We start from the raw sequence: 24,840 nt of genomic DNA on the forward strand, positions 1-24,840 counted from the left end.
TAACACAGTAAAGGGGGGGGGGGCGCAAACCTACCTGTGTTCACTGTCGTTGGCAGGGAAAGTGACAAGGGTGCTTTTGGTTTGGTTTGGTTTGGTTTGGTTTTTTTTAGATAGAGTTTGTCTGTGTGGCCCACACAGTCCTGGAGCTTGCTCTGTAGACCAGGCTGGCCTCACACTCAGAGATCCACCTGCCTCTGCCGGGATTAAAGGTGTGTGCCACCACGGCCTGACTGGTTTTGTTTTGTTTTTAATGGCTCTTTACTTGTTTTCTTAAGATGTGTCTCACCGTACAGTGTGTGTACAGTTTTATTTTCTGCTTCTATATACTTGACATTTCTAAAGAAATCTTTTATTGTTACTATTTGTGTGTGATGTATGTGGGCAAATGTGGAGGTCAGAAGAGGCCTGTGTGCGTGTGGTTCGCTCCCACCTTTACATGGTTCCAAGGATCACACTCTGGTTTCTAGGCTTGTGTGGCCCAGGTTTAAAACCTGTTTCATGTGTGATGTGAGTGTGGGCGTGCACATGGTGTACCTGTGGAGGTCAGAGGGCGTGGGATCCTGGGATGGAACTCAGGTCAGCCTAGCAGGTGGTGGTACTCACCCTTTTTTTATTTTTTAGTTAAGACAGCCTCACTCCACAACCAGGCCAGGTCTTGCCATTCCCTTGTCTCAGTCTCCTTTATAGTTTATTTTTAAAAAGTGTTTTATTCAATTTTTATACACTTGTGTAATGTATTGTGACCAAATCTACCCTTATTCCCTCCTCCAACTCTCCTTGTTCTCACTGTCGCTGTCCACCCCCCACCCCCGGTCTGTGTAGTGTTGTCAGTATGTGCAGGGTGTCTATTGGCGCTTGGTGGCCGCTTAGGGCCCACATCCATGAACAAGACTGACTTCCTTCCCCAGCAGCTTTCAGTTACCCGGAGCTCCTCAGCTTCATGTGCTGCCTTCCTGCTTGCTGTGGTGGTGGTGGTGGTGGTGGTGGTGGTGGTGGTAGTGCGCGCGCGCGAGTGCATGCGTGTGTAAAACAGTGTTCCTCACTGATTGGCTAAGCTGGCTAACAGGCTTCCTCTGGCCTCCTGGTTCTAGGTTATGAGAAGATACTGCCAAGTGTAACTTTCTTTAAATTTGTGCAGCGTATTCGTATTTCGTCTACATGAATCTTTGCATACCATGTGTGTATCAGGCACCCGAGGAAGCCATAGCGGGTGTTAGGTCCTTGGAACTGGAGTCACAGACTTGTGAGCTGTCACATCAGTGCTGGGAATTGAACCCAGGTCCTCTGCAAGAAGAGCCACTGCTCTTAACCTCTGATCCATTCACCTCTCAGGGTCTCTCTGTGCTCCCACGCTTGACTTTGAGGGTGCTGATGATCTAAATTCAGATCCTCATGAGCACAGGGCCTGGAATGACCGAGCTGTCTCCCCTGCCCTCTGCTTTGTGTTTTATTCCATCTTTTTATTTTCTGAGTTATTGAAGGAACTTTACTATTTAAAAACAAAAATATATCAGCTACCAGTTGGCCTAGCAGTTTGAGAAGATGAGTACTAAGCCTTTGGGATAGGCCTAAGGTGGTCTTTATAATGAATGTGAAGGATGAAATAATTATATTGTCATGTTGATAGGTACAGTCTAGTTAAGAATAGCTATTAGTAAAGTATACATTTAAATTTTAGAATTGTTTTCAGTTGATAACTGTAGATATCGCTGGGCTCATTTGAGGCCACAGTGAAAGTGACCACCTCACCTGAGCACCAAGGGTTGGTGGTAACTGAGGGAGTGGCCCAGGTGCCCTTGGGTTGAAGACTCTCACCAGCCTCCCGCTGTGGCTGCTTTCTCAGATCAGCTTTTCTCTTGTTCTGAGGTCTGTGCTGAGTGTGACTATGCTGCAGGGATGGGGGGTTGTTTTGTTTTTTAAAGTAGAGTATATTTTTAAATATTTTCTCCTTAATGGACGTATGTAGAGGCCAAAAGACAACTCATAGAGTTGTTTCTTTCACTTTTATGTGGGTTCTGGGGGTCAAAGACGTAGGTTTCCAGGTTTGTGAGGCAAGTAAGTGTCTTTACCCAATGAGCCACTTGGCTGACCACAATTGGTTCTTTTTATAGAATAAACTTTCCTGGCTTCCCACTTCTCACAGTGAGAAAATGAGGCTGTTGGCCTCCTGTGTGGAATGATAGCATTGGTGTTGTGTTTTAACACACAGCATGTGGTGGTTGTGATTTTCTGGATGTAGTTGCCCAATCGGGAAGCCCGGTACATGGAAGTGTTGTTGTGTGCTGTTAAGTACCAGTAAAAGCATTAGGATGAGTAGTTGTGGCTTTACATTAATTGACAGGCCCAGAATGCTGGGAGTGCGACATCAGCCCAGCCTGTGCTAAATATGTAAGGATGCCGCCTAGCCGTTCCAGTTTCTGACCCATGTTGCTATAGAGTGTGTGAGTGACAGGCTAGGGGGAGGGGGGAGGGGGGAGGAGGAGGGAGCGTGTGTGTGTGTGTGTGTGTGTGTGAGAGAGAGAGAGAGAGAGAGAGAGAGAGAGAGAGAGAGAGTGTGTGTGTGTGTGACTATGAATGCGCAGATTCATGGTGCATCTTTTTTTTTTAATATTTATTTATTTATTATATGTAAGTACACTGTAGCTGTCCTCAGACACTCCAGAAGAGGGAGTCAGATCTTGTTATGGATGGTTGTGAGCCACCATGTGGTTGCTGGGATTTGAACTCCTGACCTTCGGAAGAGCAGTCGGGTGCTCTTACCCACTGAGCCATCTCACCAGCCCTCATGGTGCATCTTGGTGATCTCATGTGAGTCCTGGTGACCAAACACTATGCTGTACCAGGTCTTTAAAGGATTGGTCTCAGAGTAGCCCAAGCAGAGGGAAGCTCATGACAGGTTATGGTTTTAATATTGTAGATGGTAAACTTTTTCCTTTTTTTGCTGTATAATTTAAAAAAAGCCAAACCACCCCTTAGGGTCCTGTCCAGCGGTTCTTGGTCTGGACAGAGCAGGCTTCCCCACTGACTGGCCTGTCTTTGCAGTGATTTGAGCAATGGTGCAGATGGGATGCTGGCCACGAGCTCCAATGGGTCTCAGTACAGCGGCTCCAGGGTCGAGACCCCTGTGTCCTACGTTGGGGAGGATGATGACGACGATGATGACTTTAATGAGAACGACGAGGAGGATTGATTACTCAACCCGTAGACCCCTCTCCCCTTCGAATCAGCTTCAGGAAAAACACGTATAGAGGAAAGAAACTTAAAGTGGGGCTTTCTGTTCTTTTTGGCCTACTCCCAAGAAGATACCCGCGAGTTCTGGAGTTAGATGTGCAGCTCCAAGTGAGGAGGAGTGTGCGCAGTTTGAGCCTAGCTGCGGATGTGTTGTGAAGCCAGCGTGCTAATGCAGAGCCTCTATCTACCTTTTAGGATTTTATGGTTTCTCTCTTTTCTCTCTTTTTTTTCCTTTTCTTTCTTTTTTGAGTTTGAAGCTTATTTTGCCCCTCAACAGTTGTTGCTGGGTTTGCCGAGGAAACTGTACTGCGCCCACACCAGTGACAATGACAAAGTGCTGCCCTGCCTCCGATGTCCAGCACCCAGGTGGTGGACAGCCAGGCTTTAGGATGAAGTTTTCCATTTGTTAAATCATGCAGTGTCCAAAGAACCAAGCCAGTAGCACAGCTCTACTGTTTAACAAGCGCCATATGTCTTATTATGACTCCTTCCTTAAATTATATTGACTGTCGTAATTCCATCGTGTCTGGACACCTTTTCTCTATTGCAGCAACAAATTGCGAAGTAGATTTTGTTTGTTTGTTTTCTTTTTGTTTGGAAGAAGTTTACTGCCACGCTGGTGCAGCTATGGAAATTGTTTAGAAAGTTTGCTTATGGTAAATTTGCCTGATTTCTTACAGGCTACGTTTGGAAACTTTTTATTATATAGTTGTTTACATACTTATAAGTCTATCATTTAAAGACGTGTACTGAAACAAATGTTGTATTTGTTTCATGAGCATCTTCCTGTAATCTATTATAAAGTTGAAATTAAACATAGAGAATGTTTTAACAGTTTTTTAACTCAAAATTTGTCAATCATTTTTAATAGTTCTTTTTTTATAAAAAGAAAAAGGAATTTAAGGACAGGCAATAGTCTCTTAAAATTTATTCACAAGAACCCATTAACTGCACAGTTGCCCTTAGCTGCCTGTTCTAAAATGATGGTCTTTTTATTGAAACACAAATAAACTTTTCTGTAATATTTTATGGAATATAAAGAGACTTTAATTGTTTGACTTGTTTAACTAAGCACTGTTAGTTTTTATTAATAAAACGCGCATGGGCATTTTAAACAAGCTCTGTGTTTCTGTAACTCAGGACTGTATTCCACGGTTACTCCGGATTGCCCTAAGGTAAAAGGTGGATGCTGGCCCGGGAGCAGAGTCCCCGCATGTCTAATAGTTCTTGCTCTGTTGGCCATAACTGGGCAAGACGTGGGAAAGGAGGGTGAAGCAGGCGTGGGATCTTGAGTGCCAAGTACAGAAGCCGGCTCTTTGACTTTTTCCCTCTCTCCTGAAAGTTGAGGCACACTTTGTAGGTTTGGCTTTCAGGAAAGCTGTAACACTGAGCATTCTGGGAAAATGAGTGGGTAGACCAGTAGTCTGTTTGCTCCTTGACATCTGTGCTGGTAGAATCTGCCAGACACAATTACTTAGGAACTGTTTGAGGTAGGTACCTAACACTGGAGCTGCATTGTGGCTTCAGCATCACTAGATTTCCAGGAACTTAAGGGTTGGCATAGTCTTTCCCTCCATTTTTCTCTCCCATTTTGGGAATCCAGACACTGAAAACTCAGATACTAAAAAAAATAGCCTTTGGTTTGGGAAGGTTACTCTGGGCATGCCCAAGGAAAGGCACAGAACAGACTGGAGAGGGCTGTTAGGTGCCAGTTCAGGCCGATCCACCCAAATGCAGATAGCATGCAACTGTCAACAGGAACAGCGATAACCTTTGGGAAATAGAATGCACTTTTCTGGCCACTGTGAGCAGATTTAAATGTCTTCAACAGAGGACATGAAGGAAAGGAAAAGTGTTGCATTTACAGGAAGAGGTAAATCAGACACTCCTGAGAGTGATTACTTAACACCCAGCACAGCATTGTAATCAGTCACCTCAGAGATGCTCAAAGAACCGAGGGAAGGTGAGTAAGTGCCAGGAAAGTGGTTCACAAACCAGGGAGGCAGCAGTCAAGCGGAGACTTCAGGCACAAGTCCTGGGCAGAATTGGATGGAAAGAAAACACAGAGATGGTGTCAGACCTAACTGGCAAATACAACAATACAGTTCTCAGGTCTGAGGAACGGGAGAAAAAGATCTGAGGGATGTGCCACAAACACCCATATTTGCAGAGGAGAAAGCGCAGGGGGTGTGGTAAGACAGCAGCTGAAGACTCGCCATGCTTGTGTAAAGGCCACCTGACTGCGCATCCACAAAACAAATTGGAGTCAACGAGGGTGTGCACATTTTCACGAGGCTTCTGAAAGGTACTGTTGAAAGCCAAAGAGGGAGACATCATGTGTGTGCACTTAGCATCCAGAGTTGTCATCTGTGGGGCCAGGAGACAGTACGCCCAAACCTTCAGAACACCAGAAAGGGTGAGAGGGGCCCATCCATGAAGAACCCTAGTGGGGAAGCTATTGAAGAAAGTCCTTTAAAACTGGTGGGGATGGTCAAGCCTAGCTCCTCACGGTCGATGGCTTCTGCTAGGATGGGCGTGTGTGGGGAGAACAGAGATTTCTAAGAACTAGCTGCTGGGAGTTTGACCATCCTCCAGTGAGTATATGGGCAGCACAAATTGGACTTGGTATGTTTTATGGACGCACGTGCTCAGGATGCATTGCATGAAATTCCCAAATAATAAGAATACTGTGTTGCGGGGGAACCCTGTTAGGCAGGCCAGATGCCTCAGAGTATAATGTCCTTGTGTGAGCTTGGTGGCCTGAGTTCAATCCCTGGGACCCATCTAGAGAACTGACAGAGTTGTCCTCTGACCACGTGTGTTCTTTCCCTTTACAACTACATGTATAATAAGTTTTAAAGGCTTCAAGAACTGATTTTCAATTTCATATACTAGGCTAGGCCACAGAGTTACGACCATGCTTCAATTTGGACTCCCTCTCCTAAAAAAAAATTAGCCGGGCGTGGTGGCGCACACCTTTAATCGAAGCACTCGGGAGGCAGAGGCAGGCAGATTTCTGAGTTCGAGGCCAGCCTGGTCTACAAAGTGAGTTCCAGGACAGCCAGGGCTATAAAGAGAAACCCTGTTTCGAAAAAAAAACAAAAAACAAAAAAAATTAAAGGAGAGATGAAATCATCCCCAAATCAAAGATGAGGGGATTTGTACCCCCTGTACCTGGTCTGGTAGTCAGTGCTCATGACAGTCTATCAGGTTATGAAGACAGCAGTGGCCAGAAACCAAAATGAAGGACATAGACCTCTATAAACACAACAACAAAAAGTCACTAGTATTAGAGCTTTGCTGACTCCACAGTTTGTTTCCTTTATACTTAAAGAAGCAGCTCCTGTGCACACCGTGGGTTAGCTCATACCCGCAGGCTGACAGGCCTCCATCCTATCACCTTATCTGATTAGCTCTGATCAGGAAAACAGTTTACAAAACTCGGCACTTTCGAGTAGTCAGCAAATGAGGAATAGGGGAAAAAAAAAAAAACTAACAAGGTCATTAATGAACAGCCACTGAGCATGATGCCGGTTATTGAAGGGAGCAGGGTGTCGGGGTGCTGATGACAACATAATACTAGAAATTCTAGCCAGGAGTTAGGTAAGAAATGAAAGACATCCCAGTTTGATAAGTAAAATGGTTAATCTTACATATTAGATACAATCTGAAATCCAAAGGGATCCACTAAAATACTTTTAGAAATAGTAAGGAGGCAGGGTGCAACCTGCATTGATTACTTTTGTGTAGCTATCAGGGTTCTGGAGAGGAACCAGACCCATAGAATGAGCATAAAGGATCGACCAGACTGACTCACACAAGGAGGACTGGGGAGTCAGTCCCCACCAGAGGCTGCCTGTTTGCTGGGGCACTGAGAACCCAGAGGCCACTTAGTTCACAAAGCTAGGTGCTTTGGCATCGTCCCTCTGGCACTGAAGGATATGTGCAAGTGAAATAAACTGGATTGATGGAGTGCCACATAAATAGCTAAGGGGGCCAGGGATGATGGCTCAGCAGGTAAGATGGCTCTTGCAGAGGACCCAGGCTTGATTCCCAGCACCCATGTGGTAACTCAACCATCTGTAACTGCAGTTCAGGGCATCTCATACTTTCTGACTTCCATATGATGCACAGATATACATGCAGGCAAAGCACACATAAAGTAAAAATTAAGGCATGAAATGAAAACATTGTAAACCTCCGGTGGGGATGGCTACTTACTGTGCATTGAAAGTCACTAGCAACAGACAACTGCTAACCCATGTGTATCCATGACTTCTCTCATCACCAGGATAACACCTGATAGTAACTTGAAGCAGGAAGGGCTAAGCTTTGCCTATAGCTTGTGAGAGGAACAGTTCATTATAGTGGTGAAGGCTTGGCCGCGGGAGCACTTGACAGCTCTTATATGATCAGAAAGCAGAGATGGCTACTAGTGCTCAGCGTGCTTCCTCTTACATCGGCCTGGACGCTGACCCTGAAGTGTATCTATCTATAGTGATTCTAACTTTAGTCAAGTTGGCAGTGAGATTAGTCATCACACCATAGAATGAAAGAGATACCTTACAAACTCTGAGAATCAGTATGTAGCATGGAGAGAACTCTTAAAACCAACCACCAACAGCAAGCAGCATGCCTGGTGAAGAGAGGGCAAGGCTGTGATTGGACGCCTCTCCGTGAAGGTTGGGAGTGGTTTGCAAGCATGAGCATAAGAATCAAGGAATGGAAGTTAGAGCCACAAAGAGATGCCATCATAATGCCCAGACGACGACGACCCGTGAGAGCAGGAAATACAGAAACTGGCAAGTCGCTACGGCTTGGATCTGTGATGGATCCTTAAAGCTTCTACCTGGGTGTGGTGCTTGTCTTTTTACTCTTTGTTCTTGTTTTTGTTTTAAGATAGGGTCTCCCGGGTCCCAGGCTGGCCTTGAACTTGTTACGTAGCTGAAGGAGCATGAACGTCCTTTCTTTCTACCTCTGACTCCCAAGTGCAGTAGTACAAGTGTGTGTCACCACACCTAGTTTATATATGCTGCGCTTGTAACCCAGGGCTTCTAAGCTAGATAGTTGTGCTTGCAACTGAGCCCTGTTCCCAGCCCAAGACCCACACAGGCAAGTACTTAGTTTGGCAATTTGGTAAGTCGTGGAATTTTAAGACGTGAGACCTCATGGTAAGTCTTTAAGCCATTTGGGGGATCTGCCCTTGAGACGGATCCTAGAATCTGAGTTGTGCGTGGGTTTTTTTGATTGTTTTGTTTTGTTTTGTTTTGTTTTTGTTTTTGTTTCTGCTTCCTGACTATGATGTGAGCCAAATTCGTTCACCATTCCCTGCCATACTATTGTGGCCCTACCAGACACCTATTAGGCAATGGGTGAGCCTGGTCAAAGCCCACAGTTATGACTCAAAGTGAACCTTTGTTCTTTACTGAATGACTAATCCCAGGCCTGTGGTATAGCACCATACAGCTGTCTAACACACACTTGTTGGTCAGGATATGAGAAATGGAATCTCTACTGGTAGGGATAGGAAATGGAGTCACCTCAGTGGGAAACACAGGAGGGCTGCCCCTGAAAGGGTTAAAAATAGGAATTTGGTGTGTGTGCAAAGCTGTGCAAGCAGGTCTTGAAGACTGAGTTGAACACTCATGATCTAAGCACCATCGGTCACCAATAAAAACGAAGGTAAAACAACCCAAGTGGCCCTGGTTACATGAAGGACAGGTGTGGTCTACACACACAGAAAGACTTTAAATCTTGACTGAAAAGGGAATTCTGACACAGGATGAAACTTGAGTCTCTGTGTGACCAGTCAGAAGAAAACACTGTGGTCACATAAGGTACCCAAAGTTAGATTCACAGAAACACAAGGGACCTGGTGAACACGGCGTCTGTGGGGAAATGGGGGCAGTGGGTGTCAGCTGGGAATGAGCAGATGTCGCCAGCTGCCCTAAAAAGTCAAGCTGGCAATTTTTGTGTTAGGTGGGAAGGAAGGACTGCCAGACACAAAAGGGGCTGCACTGGATAGTTCTGTGCCTACTTGAGTCATCTGAAAGGAGGGAACCCCAATTGAGGATCTCCATAAGATTCTGCAGGCAGAGCCGGGCGTGGTGGCGCACGCCTTTAATCCCAGCACTCGGGAGGCAGAGGCAGGCGGATTTCTGAGTTCGAGGCCAGCCTGGTCTACAGAGTGAGTTCCAGGACAGCCAGGGCTGCACAGAGAAACCCTGTCTCGAAAAACCAAAAAAAAAAAAAAAAAAGATTCTGCAGGCAAACTTGTAGGGCATTTTTTTAATTCATGAGGGAGGGCCCTGCCCACATGTGGGTGTGGTCCTTGGCTAGTGGTCCTGGGTTCTGTAAGAAAGTAGGCTAAGAAAGCCACAAGGAACAAGCCAGTAAGCAGTACCCCTTCATGGCCTCTGCATCAGTTTTCTGTCCCGTTTGAGTTCCTATCCTGACTTACTTCAGTGATGGACTACAATATGGAAGTGTGAGCCAGAGAAACCCAATTATCCCAAGTTGCTTTTGGTCACGGTATTTCATCACAGCAACAGAATTCCTTAGATGTTGGTATCAGGAGTGGGGTTTTGCTGTGACAGACCTGACTGTGCTGGTTTTTTTTGGGGGGGTGGGGGGTGGGGTGCGGTTATGGAAGGGCTTTGGGTAGAAAAGCCATTGAGTGTTGAGAACTCAGTGAGCTGTTCTGTGGGAGCTTGGAAGATGAGATTATTGAGAGCAGTGCAGGTGATGGAGGCCTGGCTTGTGAAGCTTCAGAGGAAGGAAGCACTCCATCAGGACTTTCCTTACAAATCTGTGGTTCTGGTCAGTTGGGACTGAAGAATTAGCATGATTATTAACAAGAGACCAGAACCAATGAAGTAAAACCCATGTTTTACTGGCACAATAGGTGCTGGTCAGCTGGAGCTGAGAAATTAGTGGTGACTGGGGAGAGTTGGGGGGCGGGTGCACTTTTGATCCCAGCACTTGGGAGGCAGCCAGGGCTACACAGAGAAACCAAATCTTGGAAGAGAGAGAGAGAGAGAGAGAGAGAGAGAGAGAGAGAGAGAGAGAGAGAGAGAGAGAGAGAGAGAGAGAGAGAGAGAGAGAGAGAGAGAGAGAATATGAATCTGCTGGCAGCTGAACTCGGTAGTGTAAGAGTTATCCAGGTGGTACTGGTTTTGAATGCATGAAAGGATCATGAAAAGCAGCTGAGGCCTAGCACTGTGAGAAGCCAGGATGGGTCACTGGAGAAGGTGTAGCCTCCATATAGTTGAAACTCCAGAATTAAAGGGATTGTGCAGAGAAGTTGAGACTTGGCACCATGAAGGAAGCCTAGGAGAGGCTATTGGTGAAGGTGCAACCCAGTTGCAGCAGAAGACCCAGCATTTGTGGAGATGTCAGTACCATGGGATGACCACCAGAAACAGTAGCAGTAGTGGAGTTAAGTCAGCCAGAACCCAGAAGGAAAGCTGTGTGTGAGGCAAAGGGCAGAGAAGCGAGCCCAGCCCTTTGGAGAAGCCCAGAAGACTGTGAGCAGATCTCAGACACTAGATGCTGTTATTTGCGCTGCTGGAGTTTTGTTTTGCTTTGATCTGATTGTGACTGTGCCCCAGTTCTTCCCTCTTGAAGTAAGGAATTATTTAACTTAATTTTGAGTTTTACAAGAGCCCACGATTAAGAGATTTTGAACTTTTAAAAGAGATTGGGGATTTTCACAAAGACTGGATATTTTAAAGGGGCTGAACTTTTACTGTGTTTGAATTTATAGACTCCTAGGCTTTTAAAGGTATTTATGTTTTTTAATGTGAGGTGTTGGGAAGAAAAGAAGGTTGTGTCTTAGCTGTGATGTGTTTGTGTGTCAAGCTGACAAGAGGTCAGCTGTGCTGGGTAGTCTATGTGACACAAGCTAGAGTCACCTGAGAGGAAGGAGCCTAGGCTGAGGAAACGCCTCCGTAAGACTGAGCTGTAGGCAGGCCTCTAGGGTATTAATTAGTGATTGATATGAGAGGGCCCAGCCAATTGGTTGAGTCATTCCTGGGTTCTATAAGGAAGCCGGCTGAGCAAGCCATGAGACTCAAGCCAGCAAGCAGCACCCTCCATGGCCTCTGCATCAGCTCCTGCCTCCAGGTTCCTGCCCTGTGTGAGTTTCTGTCCTGACTTCCTTCAGTGATGAATGGTGACATGGAAGTGTAAGCCTGATAAACCCTTCCCTCCCCAATTTGGTTAGTGTTTCACCATAGCAGTAATAACTCTAACTAGACAGAGGGCAAGATGTTTTATTTGGCTTGGTCAGATCAGTGGATCGTTTGCTAGTGGAAGTGAAAACAACCCTTTCCCCCAATTCTTGTGTCACTTTAAAGTATTCAACAGGGTGCGTTGCGGAACATAAAAGGGTACACAGGGTAGTCTGTGTAGATACATGTGTAGGTCTTACGCCCCAGGAAGCTCTGTACCTGGTTACACTCTGTATGTGTGTGAATGTGTGTGTGTGTGTGTGTGTGTGTGTGTGTGTGTGTACACTCACGTCTGTCCTCCTGAGCTGTGCCTGTCTCAGCTGGGAAAAGACAAATGCAGACATTTTTGGTCTTTGGCTGCATGGAAGGAGGCAATATGAAGTGTGAACATTTTCTAAGGAAAGGGCCTGAGACCTTGGGGGCTGAGAGACAGGAGGTGGCAACAGGGTAGGTCTGTGGGCAGTGGCAGGCTGGGTGGGTCCCTCTGAGTCTCCCTGCACCTTCCTCCATCTCGGAGATGCCTGACCCCGGTGACTGAGGTGCCAAAGACACTTGTATTGCGGTTGAAATCACAGAAAGGTTTTAGATAAAGGGGTGTTCAGTTCTTAGTAGAAATTTCCCCTGGGGTCAGGAAAGGCATGGATTTTTCACACAGAATAAGAATAACTTTAATATAGTTTGTTTTGATGGCATAGGGACTGTGGTCTCAGAAGCACGAACTGGAGATGTGTCATGCCAGGGTGACCAGTGTTACCCTGATGTGGACCCATAGTTCATATTGAAGTGCAGGACGGGCAAATGATCACAGGACAGAAATGTGGACAGATAGGCCTTCCTTAGTGGCAGCCGGACTCTGGGTCCCCGTGTTAACCCCACAGCTCCGATAGGATTGCGCTCACGTGAGGGTTGGTGATACTCGGGGAGTGCTGGGCTGGAGCACTTCCTGGTGTCAGCTCTGGGCCATGATGGAAGTGGCCGTGCATGCTGGCCAGCAGAGGCTGTGCAGTCAGGAAGAGTGTCCATCCGTGTCCACCCATCTGAGGGGTGGACACCACTCCCACGTTTTACTTCTGTATTGTAAGTTTAAACTCCACCTTCCCTTCGTAGGGGTCATGGGGGTTGTTGAAGGTCACGTGGTCTGCCAGGATCTTGCACACGATGCTGACTTGCATGTTCTTGGGGACGTTGAGGAGCTTGGCTGCCACCAGAGGGTTGCTGTAGTGGGGCTGAAGTGGAAGCACAGGGGGGTGACATGCTTGACAAAACCCTGATGTCAAGAAAAACAAGGCTAACTGAAGAGGGGAGGGGCAGGCATAAAGGACTCCTCTGTGGGTCTGTCCTGGGGTCAGGTCTGTCTGGCCCAAAGGAGCCCTTGGATCACAGAGCGGCTGGTGTCTGCCCACAGAGCGACTAGGAGCAGTGACTCTTGGGACTGCCGATGGCAAACAGCACGTGAGAGCAGCACGGAGAGAGAAATCACTTTGGAGAGATTCTCAGACACTAGACGATGTGGGAGAGCCTGCACCCTAAGGGAATCAGGCTGATAGCCATGACTTTTTGGGGGTGTGGGGGTGCATTTTTAGGTGGATATGAGAAGTGTTCAGGACTGGCTAAATCATGCCTTTCTTTTGTTCATTTTTTCCAAAAGAGAATCTCATGCAGCCCAGGTTGGCCTTGAACTTGCTATGTAGCCATAATGACCTTAGGCTCACGATCCTCCTGCCTCCGCCTCCCAAGTGCTGATGGGATTACTTTGCTCTGCTTTTTTTCTTTTCTTTTCTTTTCTTTTTTAATAGAAACTGGCTTCCCTGTTGCTAAGTCTGAGGTAATTCAGCGAGTGCCCTGTGGCAGAGTGAAGCAGACCTACCTGTGCTTTCTTGCCATAGTAGGGGAAATAGTGGAGACTGAAGGTGCCATTGGGGGGATAGTACTCGACCTGCAGGGGTTCAGTGTCCTTCCGGGGCTTTTGGGGATCATCCTGGGGAGGAGAGGCCACAGCTGAGTCTGATAGGCATTGGGGCACATGTTCAATTGCGTACAAGTCCACATGTGTGGCACGCACTGGTACCGATGCCAGTGATCACACGACATGTGTTTGCATGCTAGTGTAATAGAGTTAGCCTTGCAACTAGTCAGCTTCCATAGTCAGGGCTGAGAGCCTGCAAGACCATAATTCCTCAAAATGCAAGCCTCAGGCACTTTCCACCTAGAGAAAGAGAGTCCCATCGTAGAGTCCTGGCTGAGCGATGGAGCTGGGGAAGCCGGTGTGTGGTTGCTAGCTTCTGAGAGGGAAGCTCTGACCAGTCCAAGACCTCGTCTGCCAAAGCAGGTTCAGAGTCTTGGCAGGTTTCTGGATTAAGTGCAAGCACGTGTTCCTACGATCTAGTTCCTTTTTTTGTTGGCGTCAGACCTGCCCAATGAGTAGCTTACACTCAACAAGGAGTAATGACCTCTCAAATCTCAGGTTAGCTTGTCTGTGGGAAAAAAAATAATAATAAAGTGAAGACCAGGGCTGATGGCTCAGCGGTTAAGAGCACTGACTGCTCTTCCAGAGGCCCTGAGTTCAAATCCCAGCAACCACATGGTGGCTCACAACCATCTGTAATGAGATCTGACACCCTCTCCTGGTGTGTCTAAAGACAGCTACAGTGTACTTACATATAACAATAAATAAATCTTTAAAAAAAAAGTGAAGACCATGCCTGAAGCCCTAGGGACAGAGCTCTAGGGGACAGATGTTCCCTGGACCACTTATCAACTTCCCCTTTTGATGTATCACCTAGGGCTCAGCATTGAAACATTTGGAAACATTTAGTGAAGGCTAAGTTTAGCATTTGATAATGTACTTAGACATTTGCAAGAGGTTTCTCTGAGATCCATACCACCTAAGTAGACATGCCAAACCCCATTAAACAACTATGCTGTTGACGATCTGGAATATTTCTGTAAATACAAAATATAGACAGTGCAGAAGGTAGGCCACCCACAGCAATGCCGGGCTTTCTGAAGCGTGAGTAGCTGCACAGACCGGATGAGGGGAAAACCATGGCTATAGCATTTTCCCTCTGTGTCATCACTCCTGTCAGCAGCGGATGGGCAGATGAGGTTCGCAAGTTTCCAGGGTTAACCTGGGTCCTATCCCATCTCCTGCTCCACCCATCCTGGCCCCGCTCCGCCCTGCCCCACCCCAGCTGTGCTCACCTGGAAGGTGCAGTCCACTCGGGGAGCTGTGTTGTTGCTGGGGAGGAACTTGACAATCTAGGAGAAAGGGTGCCATGTGCCCTTGAGGTGCAGGCAGACATTCACACACAATTCTGAGCCATTACCCATGGTACCACAGTGTAGGAGGGCAGCTGGCAGTGGTAGAGCTGAGATAGAGGGTCCTAGTCACTGGCACCACACCCATGCCTGCTGTGGTGATTAGCAGCCTTCCTTGCTGCAGAACAGGTCTACCTACTGCTCTCAGTGGGGTCCCCACATTCTCACATCCCTTCCTAGACTTCTTGAGCCTCAGTCATTGTCTCCTGAGCTCTGTGCAGGACCTGCCTTTGGCAGGAGTGGCAACTGGGGCATGGACCCGTGGAGCTCTGATCACCACCTGCTTGCCAGGCATCTCTGGGGAGACCCCCCCCCCCAGTCACAGGGCTTCATGGTGGGTTCAGTACACGTGTGTGTGGCTTTCTAAGGCCCCATAAAGTGGAAGTAGGAAGTGAGGCCACTTGGTCTCTTCAACAGTGACCCTGAGCCCCTGTCGTCTGAGTGTCACTCAGTTTGACTGCATTTCTGCCTCTTGCTTACTGTGTCGGTGTTCTTAGGGCATTGACGGGACTTGCTGTCCCTTGGCTTCTGATACCACCAGAACCTCAGTGGTTCCTATAGGATTTACCCTGACAGATTCCTGTCTCTGATGCAGAAGGAGCCCATGTAGAATACCCCCTGCTTCTCCAGTCTGAATCAACAACTCAAGACCCCTGCTGGCTAAGATTTCTTAAGAGCAGAACATGATGAGTGTGTGTGGAGTCCGGGTGGGTAGATGAAGGGCCCAGTCCCCCATCGTTGAGTGTGGGGAGGGGCCATTTCCAGAGCAGGACCCTTGTAACTCACTCTGTTCATTTTAATAATGAAGCAGGGCTTCCCCTCCTCGAAGCCGAAGCTGGGGTCCGCCAGGCCTGAGCAGTTTTGTAGCATGTCTGCAGTGAACTTGCAGGAGAACTTGGTGTGGTTTGGAGCTGCAAAGCTCTCCTGGAAGAAGTACTTTTCAGATGTACAGTTGATGCTGTCCTGCTGGGATGCTGGGGTATAGCCTGTAGAACACACATCCTCTCAGCAGCCAGCCCCTCCCTGACCCCCACGGTCCATGAAGGAGGTCCTGCATCCCCAGCCATTCTCGTAGGAAGCAGACACGCTGCTACATTTGTGGTCACTCACCTGCTAAGAAGCTGTGCAGGGTGTGTGTGAGGCCAGCCCAGGAACTGTTTTCAGAGACATTGTAGGAAATCTTCAGCCCTCTTTCCCCATACACGTCCGGTCTCAAGGTTACCCCTGCAAGGAAAGCAAGCCTCCTTGATCAGTTTCTCCTAACACTCACTTACACAAAGCCCTTGGCTCTGAGGTTGTTGAGACTCCCGTAAGCACCGACCATAGGCAGCTGCCCCTGACGCCCTCCTAGGTGGGGACCGCAGAGCAGACTCCCTGTAGCTGAACAAGCTTGGCGATAATGCTCTAAAGAAGGCCACAGCCTCTGAGGACACTGGCCTGGGGCCCCTGACCTCTGCAGAATGCAGCACAGTGGGCGTCAAGGCCTGTCCTGTGCCTGAGACTCTGGATGCCCAGCCCAGCAATAGTGACACTTGGTGTTTGGGGGACTCTGAGCCTGGGGGGCGGTGAGGGTCATGAGCAGGATTGGTGCAGTAGATGCTGACCTCTGGGGAGGGTTTCTAGCCTGCAGGTGGGTCTCTAGGGGAAAGGCATCTGAACATGTCACATGTCACATTTTTCACTTGGGAAACACATGTTGTGGCTTGCACCTTTAATCCCAGCACTTGGGAGGCAGAGGCAGGCAGATCTCTGTTTGGGGCCCAGCCTGATTTACATAGAGTTTCGGGATATCCAGGGCTACATAAAGATATTCTGTCTCAATGGGAAAAAAATAAAAGGGTTTTCATTGGGGACTGGGGAAATGGCTTAACGTTTAAGATCACTGGCTGCTCTTCCAGAGGACCCTGATTAGATCCCCAGCAGCCACATATCAACTCACAACCAGCTGTAACTCAAGTTCTGGGGCATCTGATGCCCTCTTCTGGCCTCTGCAGGGACTTGGCACACAGGTGGTGCACATGCAGGCAAAACAGCTGTACTGGCTAGTTTTGTGTCAACTTGACACAGCTGGAGTTATCACAGAGAAAGGAGCTTCAGTTGAGGAAATGCCTCCATGAGATCCAACTGTAAGGCATTTTCTCAATTAGTGATCAAGGGGGAAAGGCCCCTTGTGGGTGGTGCCATCTCTGGGCTGGTAGTCTTGGGTTCTATAAGAGAGCAGGCTGAGCAAGCCAGGGGAAGCAAGCCAGTAAAGAACATCCCTCCATGGCCTCTGCATCAGCTCCTGCTCCCTGCCCTGTTTGAGTTCCAGTCCTGACTTCCTATGGTGATGAACAGCAGCATGGAAGTGTAAGCCAAATAAACCCTTTCCTCCCCAACTTGTTTCTTGGTCATGCTGTTTGTGCAGGAATAGAAACCCTGACTAAGACAAATTGGTACCAGCAGAGTGGGGTATTCCTGTGACAACCTGACCATGTTTTGGGGAGGTCTGTGGAAGGACTTTGGAACTTTGGTCTTGAAGATCCATTCGTTGTTAAGAGCTCTGTGGGATGTTGTGTGGGAGCTTGGAAGATAATGTTGAGAACAGTGCAGAAGATGGAGGCCTGGCTTGTGAAATTTCAGAGGGAAAATTAAAGACTCTTTTCAGGGCCATTGCTGTTTTGATTGTGAAGATTCTGTAGTTCTGGTTAGCTGGGGCTGAAGAATCAGCTGTGATTAACAAGATACCAGAACTACTAAAGCAAAAACTTTACATTACTGGGACTATTGATGCTGGTTAGCTGGAGTTAAGAAATTAGCGGTGATTAAGAAGAGACCAGCATCATTGAGGTGACATCTTCTGGGAAGTGTTTTCTGAAAGCACAAAGAGGCTGTGTTCCAGAGATAGCCAAGGTTGTACTCCTGCTGCAGCAGGACTTGGTAATATGTAAGGGTCACCCAGGTGGTACTGGTTTTGAAGGCATGAAGGGGTCATGCAGAGCAGCTGAGGCTCGGCACTGTGAGAGGCCATGGAAGGCCATTGGTGACGGTGCAGCCTCAGTTGCAATTGAAGGCCCAGGACTGAAGGGACCATGCAGTGTTTTGGAGATGCCAGTACCATGAGATGACCACCAAGAGCAGCAGCAGCAGTGGAGTACAGGCATCTGGAGCCTAGAGGATGACGCCTGTGCTACAAAGGGCATGGCTGGAGAAGTGACCCAAGCCCTTGGAGGAGCCCAGAAGATCGTGAGTTGGATCCCAGACATTGGATGGTTGGAGATTGATTTTTGCTTTGATTGTGACTGTGCCCTGATATTTTCCCTCTTGAAGGAAGAAACTGTTTTAGTGGAGCCCACAGTTAAGAGACTTTTAATTGTAAAAAGAGTTTGGATTTTAAAAGAGATGGATATTTTAAAGAGATTGAAAATTTAAGAATATGTAAAGACTGTGGGACTTTTAAAGTTGTTTAGATCTTGGGGATGAATAAGAATGTAAGGGTTGAGGCTTACTAGTGATGTGTTTGTGTGTCAAGTTGACAAGGGGTCAATTGTACTGGCTAGTTTTGTGTCAACTTGACACAGCTGGAGTTATCACAGAGAAAGGAGCTTCAGTTGAGGAAATGCCTCCATGAGATCCAACTGTAAGGCATTTTCTCAATTAGTGATCAAGGGGGAAAGGCCCCTTGTGGGTGGTGCCATCTCTGGGCTGGTAGTCTTGGGTTCTATAAGAGAGCAGGCTGAGCAAGCCAGGAGAGGCAGGCTAGTAAAGAACATCCCTCCATGGCCTCTGCATCAGCTCCTGCTCCCTGCCCTGTTTGAGTTCCAGTCCTGACTTCCTATGGTGATGAACAGCAGCATGGAAGTGTAAGCCAAATAAACCCTTTCCTCCCCAACTTGTTTCTTGGTCATGCTGTTTGTGCAGGAATAGAAACCCTGACTAAGACAACAGCCATGCACATAAAACAAAGAAAAAAAAAACCCACCAAACCCAAAATCGTAAAAATATGTTTTTTCCCTTGTGCAGCAAGAGGGCTTGGCAGGTAAAAGGAGCTTGCCACCAAGCCCGATGCTCTGAGTGCAATGCCTGGAACCACACAGTGGGAGTGGACAGGGCTTTGCTGCTTCTATGGGTGTTACGAGGAGAGCAGCTGTACGGGGCTCAAAGCGGGAAGGACTTGTTTTCGCGTTTCTCAGCCTCAGACGGCGCAGCTTCATCTCTTCTCTCTTCTGTCCCAGGGACTAATGAGCTAGGGGGCATCTCCACCCTAGATCCTTCTGGAGTCACCAGGCCTACTCCCTGCCAGCAACCTCTTCTGTACCCTCCCAGAAACTCTCCTGTGTGTGCATAAGCATATAACATATAACATGAACGCAAAGGTTTCTTGTCTCTGTGACCATCCCCCTGAAGCCACTCCTATTACATAAAACTAAAGTCTAAGTCAGACTTGGCAATTTGGGGTCATTGTTCCTCTCAGGAATCTGTGGGGACCCCTGTCCCAGGTGTAGGGAGAAAGATACTCTGCTATGGTCTACTGTATGTTGCCCCAAGAGCATTGCCGAAGCCCTCCCAATGCTTACCTGGTGACTTTAACTGGTCCTGGTAGTCTGGGGTGTAGGGGTCAATGGTCTGCATCAGCACATAGATGCACAAGGCAAAGAGCCCGGTCATGACCACATAGAAACCTGCGTAGTACAGGCTGATCCACACTGTGAAGAGAGAGTTGGAAGGAGCCACCTGAGCCATGGCAAGGTATATGGCACTGAGCCACGCTTTCTCCACTTCCAGCCCAGCACACAGGTTGTGCCGTGCAATGCTCTCATGATGCTGCACCAGCAGCACCCCTACCAAGTTCCAGAGCTTTCTCACCCAAGCAGAATCTCTGAGCTCTTTGGTGCCCCCTTTACCCTCACTCCCTGGCCCTGGAACTCACTGTTCTACTCCAGAGCTACAGGGCATGTGCATGGCCTTGCGTGGCTCCTGTCACTCACTGCCCTTGCATGTTAGTGACAACCCTGTGTGCTTGGTATACTGATCACCAGCAAGGCTGAATCCCAGAGCCTATCCCTCCACACCCTGGAGTCTCTTCTGTTCATATTACAGGAAGACAAAGGCAGCTGCTGACCAAGGAGGCCCCCAGTGCACGATCTGATCGGGTAGGACTGTGGCTGGGTATGTATCAGGCTGTGCCGAGGACCTGGCAGGAGTTTGCCCCATGACCTACAGAGAAGAGGGACATAGGGCATGCCAGGTGGGTGCGGCTCCTACAGCTCTCAACACTGTTGCTTCAGACATCATCTGTAGAGGAGCCATGGTTAGCAGCAAGTGTTCCAACCCGGATGTGAGCCAGGCTCCATGGGCTCCTGACTGAAGACTTCCCGGTGACATTTCTTTCAAATTCAAGTCTGATCCGCACTCTTCTGGGGCACAGCCTTGGGCTTGGGATACTGTGAAGTGCCCACCGTCATGTTTTGATAATTTCTAGCCAAGCGAAGAAATATGCTGGCAGGAAAAGTCTTTTGTGCTGCTCTTGACTTTGGCTTCCTGGGAAGATCTCTTAAGAAAATGTGTGCTCAGAAAATCTTCTGAATGCACGGCAGAGTGGGTGTGTCATTCTCCAGTGACCTCCAAAAGTTACTAAAGAGCAGGCCTAAGCAGAGAGGGCATGAGAGCAGGGCATGCGAGACGGTGGGGAGGTTGCAGGCGAGAGGCCAGCTGTGGGACCAACAGGGCCTCCCTGGAGGGCCAGAGCAGCAGTGGCTTGTCTCAGAACTGTGGTTCCACGGAGACGCTGTACTCCTCTTGGGTTTGGCTGTTGTAGCATCCAATCGCCTGGCCTTGTGCTCATATGATTGACAGCATTGTATACCTACTTAGCTGCATGGTCTACAGGGGCGAATGTCCAAGCTTGTTCTGAAAGGACCAGCATAGGGCATTTCCCATCGGAGGGCTGGCGTGCTCACTACAGTTCCCTATGTGGCTTCTGGCCAACTCATCTACCTTCCCGGGACCCAAGCTCCCACAGGGAGGAACCTCAGCTTTGCTGCTTGTCCGTCCCCCTCATAGACCCACTTACTGACTTACCAGCTGTGAGCCAGGGCTCAACATCTCCAGTCGAAGGATCCCAACCTTGCCACCATCAAGTCTGATTCCTCACGTGGGCAATGCCGTGGAACCCCACAGCCCGAGAGCCACTGTTGGTTAGAGTTCCATGCCACACAGAGAGTGTGGCCCAGGTGGCTGGGTGTGCCCCAAGTCACTGAGACTTATGTATGCTGTTCTCAGTCTATGATCTCTGTCCCCCCCACCCCCCGTTTCCTCTGTGTGTGCCTCCTCCCCTAAGAGTAACTTGGATTCTGTCATTTCACTGGAAGTATGCTTTCTTCCTGAGATTGTCATCGCTAGACACCCAGTCCATGTCTTCTGATCAGGCTGTGAATCCATTCCAGAAAGTTCTGAGTGGCATTATAGTCATCAAGGAGGCTTGGCAGCTACAATGGCCTCTGTACAAGCTTCCCGAGGGGATAGTTGGCAACCCACCCCCATCTGTCATTTGCCTCAGGGCTCTATCTGCTGTCCCTTCTTCAGGTGACCCACTTCCTGGGATGGTCCCAGAACCAGCTCTGCTTCTGTTTCCCACTGGTGGACTGTTTCTTCTCCGCCTTGGAACTGGTTGTATTTTCCTAAGTCACCTGGGACTCAGGGGCGCTCTCTGCCCTAGGGGGTCTCAGAGGCTTGAGGGGGGTGTACCACATCTCCCTCTGCATGAACAGTGTGTTTTCCATGTAGTAGTCTGTCCAGGCTGAGCTGGGGCTAGCTGAATCAGCAGGTTCCTCTCTCTGTGAACCTCATCTCAGTTCCCGAGCCCCCGAGATGGGTCTGCGTGGGTCAGCCAAAACGGCCTTTAATTTGTGCGCAGACCTGGAGGACCTTGGACTATAGACCCCTATGGCTGCTGTGGGAACACAAAAGGACAGGCCCTGGGACCTGCCTTCTAAGGAGTAAGGCGGCACCCACCCTGTGTTTGTATTCTCCAGTGTATAGCCCTGTAAAGCCTTCACTGCCCTCCCCAGCGCTGTCTGTAGCTCCCACGCCATGGGTCCTGGAGAACTTGAAAGATATTTACTCTTTGGGGTCTCAGGAGTACTTCATGTTTGTGGAAGACTTACTCTGTGTGTGTGTGTTGGGGGGGGGGTATTCTGAACAGGTGCACAGCCTCCTGGGAGTGAGGACTTTTCTGCTCCTATAGTAGCCCCAGAAGGAAGTGTCCCCCCACCTGACCACCTCCCAGGTCGCCACAGGGCAGGCATAAGGGAAAAAAACCCTCTGAATATACCTGCCTAGCCTACCTAGTCCATACCTAAGAACGATAGCTACACAGGGCTATTTTCAGATATAGCCTGGAAACCGGGGATATCTCCAACCACACCTGGGATGTTAGAGTCATGGCAACTCTCACCATAGGATAAGATCACTGAAATAAATCCCTGCCCCCCAAGTGACCTGAACAAGAAACTATCATCACTTTCTATAACTTAAAATATTAGTTTCAGAAACAGCTTTAAAATGCTGTTTCCAAATTATGGGTGAACTTGGGGCCAGTCTCGGACCTGCATGGCAGTCTCTCTGGAGTCTGAGCCTCAGGGCCATCTGGGGACCCTAACTTCCTGCTGAGAGGTGAGGCATGGCCTGTAGAGTGTTTCCAGGTATCCCAGCAGGGCCTGGGTCCTGCTGGCTGCTAGCCCTCTGCCTCACCCCATCCCCCCTTCACATGGCCCACACCTACCCCACCGGGCTGGGGTGCGGCCCAGCATTTGCCCAGTGTCCGGGTTCCAACAGTAGTGCCGGAATTCGGCCATGCGCTGGCTGCATGACTTCTTCTCCTGCAGGGCTGCCATGTCCTCTCCTGCTTGCCTGGACTGGGCCCAGGAAGCGTCCTCTAGGGCTTATAGTCTCCTCTGTGTGAGGCCAAAGGCATCAGAACCGGCTATCAGTTCTCTACTATCGCCTCTACAAACACAAGGGAGGGTTGGAGCTTGCTTGCTATCTGCCCTCCGCTGTCCCAGAAGTCAGTTGGTCCTTGGGGTGCCCTTGGCTGGCAACTTCATCTACCCTGATGTTAGCTGAAGGGAAGCATGTCTGATGTGAACAGCCTCTGGGTTGTGCCTCACCTGCCCTTCAGGAGGGAAAACACATACTGGCAGCTTCTAGGTCAAATGCCCTAGGCCTGAGACCTGCCACCTCACCACTCAGGTCCCTGGGACCTCGAACTGCTTCCTGGAGACTCCCCTCCTCCTCAAGATGGTGGAGAAGGTGCTTAAAGTGTGCCTACAACTACCTGGAGTGGCCCCACAGCCCTGTCCTCAGTATTCTCCTGTGGAGATATGCATACCCATGTGTATATATATATATATATATATATATATATATATATATATATACACACACACACACACACACACACACACACACACACACACACATATATATATATATATATATATATATTTAGAGAGAGAGAGAGAGAGAGAGCATGTTAGACAAACCTGGATCTAGGTATTCAGGGCCTGGAAATTGCCTGTAGGCCTGGAGTCAGAGGTCTGGGCACCTGAAATTACCTGGGTGGTTAGAGCTAGCTTGTGTATGCAAACCCAAGCCTGGGGTCTGGCAACCAAGAGCATGAAGGTATCTTAGAGTCACAGCCATTGTCTCTCAGTGAGCATGGAGGCGCTCCATGTGTGAACAAAATGCTGAGTTATTACTGAGCTTTTTAAAGCTCCATTTCCCTAACTCCACCTCTGAGGTTCTGGAAGCATGAGTAGGGTCTGGACCATACATGGATTGTCAGCATGACCTGATCGTGTGTCTGTGGGAGGAGGGCTGAGGCTGTTTCTCTACTGTGTGAGAACACAGAACTGTGTGTTCCACCAAACAGACCCAGAGGAAAGAGCTCTAGACCTTTACCCCACCCGGAAGTTGTAAAATTCCCCTCTCTTCCACACATGGTGTTAGAGGCCTGAATAAAATTTCATAATGATTTTTTTTTTTGTTTGCTTGTTTGTTTGTTTTCGAGATAGGGTTTCTCTGTGTAGCCCTGGCTGTCCTGGAACTCACTTTGTAGACCAGGCTGGCCTTGAACTCAGAAATCTACCTGCCTCTTCTTCCCAAGTGCTGGGATTAAAGGCGTGTGCCACCATCGCTCAGCCCACAATGATTTTTTTAGTGCTGGAAGAGGAAATTGAAGACATGGCTTGGTGGTTAAGAGCTCTTGCTGCTCTTACAAAGGACCTGGGTTTAGTTCTCAGCATCCACATGGCAGCTTACAACCATCTGTGACTTTAATTCCTGGAGTTCGAATTCTCTCTTCTGACCTTCACGGGCACGTGTAGTGTGCACTTATATATGTGTATCTAAGTAGTGCACTTACATACGTTCAGGCAAAACACTTATATGCATAAGAGAAAATTAAATCTTTTTTTTTAAGTGCTGAAAGGAAAGGGTGATCAAGCCAGAACCCCACATCTAGAAAAATCTTTAGGAGTAAAAGGAAAATCTAGACATTGTCAAATGAAGGAAAAGTCAGAGAATGTGCTGCCGACAGACCTGTCCAAAGAGATGACAAGAGGCTCAGTGGTCATGCCCTTGGGTGTGGGAGGCAATCAAGATGGGCTCTGGAAACATAGGCCGGGAAGACGGTGTCCTGAGAAGCCACTCAAGCTGTGCCCTGAGCCACAAGCAAACGGGATCTTTGTTCTCCTTATTCCCCAATATGGCTTTGTATGAGGCCAGGCTCTCAGGCTCCTTGCTTTTGGCTGTACGAGAGAAGTAGGAAGATTTTAGGGCAGGTCTGGGCCCTTCTCAACCTGAAGATAGGAAGAACTTCCTTGAAGTCAGCTTCAGACCATGGAAAACAGAAATGGAGAACGGGTGAGAGACCATGGCTGACTGTGAAGCCCTGTTTCCATACAAGGCACACAATGTCAATAGACAGTTTAAGAAGTACACTGAGTGTCACCTGAACAGTCAGCCATGAGGGCTGCTGGTAAGGGAGGGTCATATGACGATTAACCTCTAGTGACCCCAT

At 48.4% G+C, this 24,840-nt stretch overlaps 2 protein-coding genes across 21 annotated transcripts in view; one reads left to right on the plus strand and one right to left on the minus strand.

Moving 5' to 3' along the window:
- Positions 1 to 4,349, plus strand: part of Tfdp1 (transcription factor Dp 1) — a 39,724-nt gene extending 35,375 nt beyond the window's left edge. For all 20 annotated transcript variants that reach the window (XM_017312657.2, NM_001291765.1, NM_001291768.1 and 17 more), the window contains one exon: positions 3,043 to 4,349. In XM_017312657.2, the coding sequence (XP_017168146.1) occupies positions 3,043 to 3,190 (148 nt within the window). In that variant the 3' untranslated portion in view covers positions 3,191 to 4,349. The remainder of the gene's footprint in view (positions 1 to 3,042) is intronic.
- A 7,760-nt stretch (positions 4,350 to 12,109) lies between these two features.
- On the minus strand, positions 12,110 to 22,679 carry Atp4b (ATPase, H+/K+ exchanging, beta polypeptide). Its single transcript, NM_009724.2, has 7 exons — positions 22,543 to 22,679; positions 19,337 to 19,465; positions 15,891 to 16,004; positions 15,567 to 15,766; positions 14,664 to 14,720; positions 13,330 to 13,440; positions 12,110 to 12,688 (listed from the first exon to the last, which is right to left on the minus strand). The coding sequence occupies exons 1-7, from the start codon at positions 22,652 to 22,654 to the stop codon at positions 12,527 to 12,529; spliced, it is 885 nt and encodes a 294-aa protein (NP_033854.1). The 5' UTR covers positions 22,655 to 22,679; the 3' UTR covers positions 12,110 to 12,526.
- Positions 22,680 to 24,840: the final 2,161 nt, after the last annotated feature.

The sequence above is a fragment of the Mus musculus genome, chromosome 8, assembly GCF_000001635.26.
Source record: "Mus musculus strain C57BL/6J chromosome 8, GRCm38.p6 C57BL/6J".
In the NCBI taxonomy this organism is placed as follows: domain Eukaryota; kingdom Metazoa; phylum Chordata; class Mammalia; order Rodentia; family Muridae; genus Mus; species Mus musculus.